Genomic DNA, 6683 nt, shown 5'->3' with positions numbered 1-6683 from the left:
TGCGAAGCTCAAACAGCTCCTGGGGACTAGCAGAAGAGCAGAAAGCACAGGAATGAATGACTGAGACAAGGGAGGAAGAAGAGGAGAGGAAAAGGAAGAGAAAGAGAATGGATTCACAGAATCCTCCTCCAAGGTGGATACGTTAAAAAGGAAGTCCCAGTAGGCAATTTTACCCAAGTTTAAACCAGCTGCCACCTCCTAAGAAAATGTCCTTCGTTTCCTGATTTCTGTTATCATAAAACTACATCAATAAGAAATAAATTAAGATCAAACGAATACCATCTCACCTCTATTTTAATAACTGTGTCCTTTCAGCTCCATGTATGGGAGTGATTATGGTGGTTTTTCTGCCAAGTCCTGGTATAGAGAAACACAATAAATGATATTTTACATACGGTGTGAGTGCGTTTACCAGATGAACCAAGTTAATAGAGTTCAGGTTACAGTGCATAGGTTTATACCATTACTGTTACTCAGGTGAAGACTTTGGGGGCCTCAGGTCAAGGTGCTGGGCACTACCAAGACCCAGGCCCGGCTCACTCTTTCGAGAGGTGTGACAATGTGGGGATAAATATCGGTCTTTGGGGTTTAGCTCGGATTCGCTGAGTCGTTTCTCTCCAGGCAGTGCAGGAGGGAGTCCGCACCAATTCCTTAGACTCGTCCAGGTCAGGGTACCGACTCAGTAGAGCACTTGCTGGGACATAGGGCAAGGGGATGGGCTGGCGCACTTGCCAGGATCTCCTCTCAGGGCGCCTGGAGCTTGTTCTCGAGGAGGGGGCCCAGGGGACCCCGCAGTCGGCCCCGGAGGCTGCGAGGCCCGCGTGAACCGCCTGCTCAGCCTTTGTCCTAGCCAATGATCTCGGGGAGCTGTACTGGAGTGAGGTAGATATCAAGACACCTTGTCAGTTCAAAGCATTTTTAGGGTTGTTTGAAATCCTCTGCTCGTCAACGTAAGCAGCCTCTGTATTTGAACAGTTGCTTTGAACAGTGAAAGGGAATGAGCTGAATCGAAACCTGGAGGTGTCTCCCCGAGACACCTTCAACGCTTTTATGAGGGTGGAGAAAGGCAGGCAGACGTGCGGACTCTGCTCCAGCGGGGTCAGCTGCAAAGAAAGGCGCCCACGATGGGGGGGAGAAAGGTAAGGGAGGACCGAGAAGCCCCCATCTGGGGCTGAAACCTCAGAGAGCCCAGGTTCTCGGAGCCCCGGGGAGGGGCACCGCCGGAAGGCAGACTGGAAGCCGAGGCTACTCAGGACCCGGCGTTCGCGCCAACCGGGCCTCCGGCGACAGCCGGGGAGGCGGGAGTGGCGCGAGGGGGGCTGGGTACCCAGAGCTACTGTGAGCGCCCAGCCCAGCCCAGCCGGCCCGGCGATTGGCCCGGCTCCGGGGGTGGGGGTGAGATGCAGAGGCTGAGGCCCAGGAGTAGGGCATTGCTTTGTGTACTCCCCGGGATTTACTGGGTGTATTAATCCGGTAGAACCACCCGGCTTACCCTGTTGGGAACGTTTCGGCTCCGTCGCCTGCCAGCGAAATGAGGCGGGGGTGGGGGTGGAGTGGAGACCCGGGACGTCAGCGTGGCATGGATCTCCGAGCAGTAATCGCCAGTGAAGTCCCATTGCAGACAGGAAGTTGGGATGTACACGTGCAGCCTATTCTTGCTCCCCTACCCAACACCCCAGCGCCCAAAGCCCGAGACTGGGGAAAGGGAGGCAGAAGGAGAGGAGGGAGGGGGACTTTTAAACTGTCTCTGAGTCAGGCCGCCTCGGTTCCCTCGGAGATTGGAAACCTTTTTCTTCCCTCGAGTGTTTCACCCCACCGGCTGCAAAGGGCCTTGTCCCTTGAGAAATGAGAAATCAAATCCAGAGAAAAGCAGACACCTGCCCCGGAAGGGGGAGGGTGGCGAGCTGTTCAGCGCCCGGACGCGGCCCTTCCCGGCGGCTGGATCCTTCCATCTGTGGGAGCTCTGAGTTCTCCCAGCCGGGAGGCGGGGAAGGAGGGCCGCCGGGGGCAGGGGGTGAGAAGAGGCGCGGCGGGCCGGGCGGGACGCGGCTGGCGAGCGGCCTGTGCGCTCCCAAAGCCCCGGGAGAGCCAAGCGCCCAGCGCTGGGGACTCAGAACTGCTGCGGAGGGAGGCGGTCCTGCCCTCCGCCCATCCCCTTCACTCTCAGTCGAAAAGCCGCGGGCGCCAGCCGCCGAGTCTGCGCGCTCCGAGGCTTGGACTTTTTCATTTTTTCGTAGCCCTGCAAAGTTACGGGATTCCTAGCAGCCCCCAGGCGAGCGGCCGGAGTGGCTCCGCGCTTGCGCGGGAACCCAGCGCCACAAGGTGTGTGTCCTCGCCTCGCCGCGCGGGTGCGCGCGTGGGGGGATGCAGGTCCGTTCCGTTGGCCGCCTGTGGGCTCGCCCCTCCCCTAACGATTTCTCTCTCTTCCACACACACGCTCGTAAACAGAGGGCACGTGGAAATTCTCAGCCAAAGCGCCTTGCCCGGGCGGGTGCTCAACGTGGTGATTTATAAACAGCTCAGCCACTCCCCAAAGACCTCCGCTCCTCGTTAGTCATGATGAATTCTCTGGCCCGTTCCACTTTGCTGTCTAGATTAAGATGCTCGGAGGCCCCAAACTGCTCCCCTTGAGCGTTGATTTGGCTTCCCTCACAAACTCACGACCACCGGCAGCGCCAGCGCTAGGGCTACAACGCGCGAGGCCGAGGGTGAGAGGTGGGGACGCAACTCACTTTCCCTGTGGTTTTTTGTTTGTTTCCCTTCCCGGCAGCAACTTCTGATTCGTTTTGCAGTATCCGTCCGGTACACTCGGGCCTGCGTGGTGGTTCCGCTGCTCCAGCATGGGTCCGCGCCCGGGTCTCTGCTACCCGGCTAGCAGGCTCCGAAACCCGCGGCAGGCACCTGCTCCCGGCGGCTACGGCACTGACGGCGCGACGCGCTCGCGCTGGGAAGAGCTGGGCAGCCAGGGCAGGGTCCCGCAATCTCGCTCTGGAGTTCACGGCTGAAGGCTAAGCACGGAGCTTCGCCAGTGAGCGCCTGGGAGCTGAGTTAGACCAACCCACCAGCTGGCGTCCGCCGAAGTTTAGGATCAGGAAGTTTCCCCTAGTACTGCCCATTTTTCTTCACACGCTCTTCCTCCCTTTCGAAGCAGCTAACGGAAAAGTTGCATCCAAAAGCTCCAGGAGCACGAGGAAGCGCTCACGCAGTCCCCGCGGTTCCGCTTCCTGGAGCCGCCCTTGGTGCCTCCCCCGCACCCGGAGGCCGAACACCCCCTTGCCAGGCACTCCTGTAGCCTGGCACAGGGCGAAGGTCTACCGGCTCAGGGTCCTAGTTTCCTAAACCAAAAACTGTGCGCGCGCCCCAGTGTTTGAATGTGTCAGAGACTTTCAGAGTTTTGTTTTCAGTCCAGACCGCTGCGCTGTCAGAGCAGGCAACTCCTCTCTTGGACAGGAGTCTCTTACAAGCCGAGGCACGGGCTGAGCCTGCCTCTCGTGGGGTACTCATCCCGAGGGGCTGGAAGACATTTGGGCCTGGAACCTAAAAGGAAGACATCCTACGCTAGCGGCGGGGTGGAGGGGAAGAAGAGGACCTTTACTGGGGCAAAAGTGTCCGCACACCCTGGAGCAAGAAGCTCATGGGCACTGAAATTCTAACTGTGGAGGAAAGGAGACTTCAACAGTGGGTCTAGTCTGACTTCTGGCTCTAGATATGAGACGTTGGCATGTGTGTGTGTGTGTGTGTGTGTGTGTGTGTGTGTGTGTGTGTGTGTCCCAAGGTGAAAAAAAATCGGACTCCCCATGGCTTGTTGGGACTCAGCCTTTCTCTTCCTCCTTCTTCACCCCCCTCTCCCGCCCTATTGGGAGGAGAAGGTGGACAGACACCCCCCTCCCCTTCGCCACCCAAGTCTTGCAAGTGTCTGTGGTCGATAGATGGCTGGGGCGCCCCCCTCCTCCACCGGGACCGCCCGGCGCGTCTGCTTGGGAGACAGATGGGGGGCGGGCCCATCCGAGGGGCGGAGGAGGCCGGGGGTGGGGGAGAAGGGGAGGTGAGAACTCTGAGATTCTGAATTGGGTGGAGAGGGGGGACCAGAGGAGGGCTAAGAGGACTCCGCGCCCGAGGGGGAGGAGGAGGGGACAGCTCTGCGCCAATCAGTGGCGCCGGCCTGGGAGGTTGCTAGCGGTATCCACGTAAATCAAAGGGCGCGGAGCCAATGGGAGGGGGCGGAGGGGGCGGGGCCCAGGCGCGTGCCGCTGCGAGCTGGCACTGCCAAGAGAGCGGGAGAGAGCTGGAGAGAGCAGGGAGAGGGGGGGAGCGCGGAGCTAGTCAGAGAGTGAGAGAGAGCAAGGAGGGAGAGGAGGAGAAAGAGAGCGAGGGCGGGCGGGAGGCGGCGGCGGCGGCGGCGGCGGCGGCAGCAGTAATAGCAGGAGCAGCAACAGAAGGCGTCGGAGCGGGCGTCGGAGCTGCCCGCTGGGGAGAGAGGAGAGAGACAGAGAGCGAGCGAGGAGAGGAGCCCGAGGCGAAAAAGTAACTGTCAAATGCGCGGCTCCTTTAACCAGAGCGCTCAGTCCGGCTCCGAGAGTCATGGCGACCGCAGCGTCTAACCACTACAGCTTGCTCACCTCCAGCGCCTCCATCGTGCACGCCGAGCCGCCGGGCGGCATGCAGCAGGGCGCGGGGGGCTACCGCGAGGCGCAGAGCCTGGTGCAGGGCGACTACGGCGCGCTGCAGAGCAACGGGCACCCGCTCAGCCACGCTCACCAGTGGATCACCGCGCTGTCCCACGGCGGCGGCGGCGGGGGCGGTGGCGGCGGCGGCGGGGGCGGGGGTGGCGGCGGGGGCGGCGGCGACGGCTCCCCGTGGTCCACCAGCCCCTTGGGCCAGCCGGACATCAAGCCCTCGGTGGTGGTACAGCAGGGCGGCCGCGGCGACGAGCTGCACGGGCCGGGCGCTCTGCAGCAGCAGCAACAGCAGCAGCAGCAGCAGCAGCAGCAGCAACAGCAGCAGCAGCAGCAGCGGCCGCCGCATCTGGTGCACCACGCTGCCAACCACCACCCGGGGCCCGGGGCATGGCGGAGCGCGGCGGCTGCGGCGCACCTCCCGCCCTCCATGGGAGCGTCCAACGGCGGCTTGCTCTACTCGCAGCCCAGCTTCACGGTGAACGGTATGCTGGGCGCCGGCGGGCAGCCGGCCGGGCTGCACCACCACGGCCTGCGGGACGCGCACGACGAGCCGCACCACGCTGATCACCACCCGCACCCGCACTCGCACCCGCACCAGCAGCCGCCGCCCCCGCCGCCCCCGCAGGGCCCTCCGGGCCACCCCGGCGCGCACCATGACCCGCACTCGGATGAGGACACGCCGACCTCGGACGACCTGGAGCAGTTCGCCAAGCAGTTCAAGCAGCGGCGGATCAAACTGGGATTTACCCAAGCGGACGTGGGGCTGGCGCTGGGCACCCTGTACGGCAACGTGTTCTCGCAGACCACCATCTGCAGGTTTGAGGCCCTGCAGCTGAGCTTCAAGAACATGTGCAAGCTGAAGCCTTTGTTGAACAAGTGGTTGGAGGAGGCGGACTCGTCCTCGGGCAGCCCCACGAGCATAGACAAGATCGCAGCGCAGGGGCGCAAGAGGAAAAAGCGGACCTCCATCGAGGTGAGCGTCAAGGGGGCTCTGGAGAGCCATTTCCTCAAATGCCCCAAGCCCTCGGCCCAGGAGATCACCTCCCTCGCGGACAGCTTACAGCTGGAGAAGGAGGTGGTGAGAGTTTGGTTTTGTAACAGGAGACAGAAAGAGAAAAGGATGACCCCTCCCGGAGGGACTCTGCCGGGCGCCGAGGATGTGTACGGGGGGAGTAGGGACACGCCACCACACCACGGGGTACAAACACCCGTCCAGTGAACTCGAGCGGGGGGGAGGGGCAGAGCGCGGGGCTCCCCTCCCCTTCGGTCCGCGACCCTTTCCCGGCCCCCTTGTTCCCTCTCTAACTTCTGATTGTTCTTTTCTTTTTAATTATTATTTCCCCGTACCTTAAAAAAAAAATAAGGAAAACAACTAAGGCACTGGACTATCCTTTAAACGGTAGCAGGTGTAATGATATGTTTTGACCTTTACAGGCTAGTACCCAGTCAATGGAGTGGAGTGTCTCATAGAGAGAGTGAGAAGAGAATGTGTGTGTGTGTGTGTGTGTGTGTGTGTGTGTGTGAGAGAGAGAGAGAGAGAGAGAGAGAGAGAGAGAGATGGCTAGCACTGAGTTAAATACCTGGCAAAACTAAATAAATTACCAAAAAGACAAAAAAATCTACCAAACCGTGATAAACACAAAACACAGCTCCTGACGCTTGGAGTTGGCACATGCTGCAGTGTTTATTTAATGTGGATCCCCATCAGGAAAGAGGGAAAAATACACACGTCCTTTGATGTAGGCAAAACTTAACCACATAAATTTGCACTGCAAGAAAATTGAAGTTTACATGAACAAATTCACAAACATGTTTTTCTTTCTCCCAGCGTTAATTTTGAAGTTGCCGGGTTTGGTTTGGTTGTTTGGTTTGGTTTGGTTTGGTTTGGTTTTTATTCCTCGGAGAGAGTTGAAGCCAGCTTTTGGCCACTCTCCATCTCTAATGTTCTTGTGTTGCCCCTCTCGTTATTCTTACTGTTTGTGAACTTTGATTACCTTCAGATTC

The 6683-nt window shown here is 59.7% G+C and overlaps 1 protein-coding gene across 1 annotated transcript; it reads left to right on the top strand.

Moving 5' to 3' along the window:
- Positions 1-4581: 4581 nt before the first annotated feature.
- Positions 4582-5898, top strand: POU3F2 (POU class 3 homeobox 2). The gene has a single exon (XM_060167759.1). It carries the CDS (start codon positions 4582-4584, stop codon positions 5896-5898), a length of 1317 nt encoding a protein of 438 aa, XP_060023742.1.
- Positions 5899-6683: the final 785 nt, after the last annotated feature.

The sequence above is a fragment of the Lagenorhynchus albirostris genome, chromosome 12, assembly GCF_949774975.1.
Source record: "Lagenorhynchus albirostris chromosome 12, mLagAlb1.1, whole genome shotgun sequence".
Lineage (NCBI taxonomy): Eukaryota > Metazoa > Chordata > Mammalia > Artiodactyla > Delphinidae > Lagenorhynchus > Lagenorhynchus albirostris.
Note: the sequence above shows the minus strand (reverse complement) of the source record. Positions and strands in the feature narration are given on the sequence as shown.

Bases quoted from the DNA above. Each gene is read 5' to 3' on its own strand.
- POU3F2 (XM_060167759.1), top strand. From the start codon at position 4,582: ATGGCGACCGCAGCGTCTAACCACTACAGCTTGCTCACCTCCAGCGCC.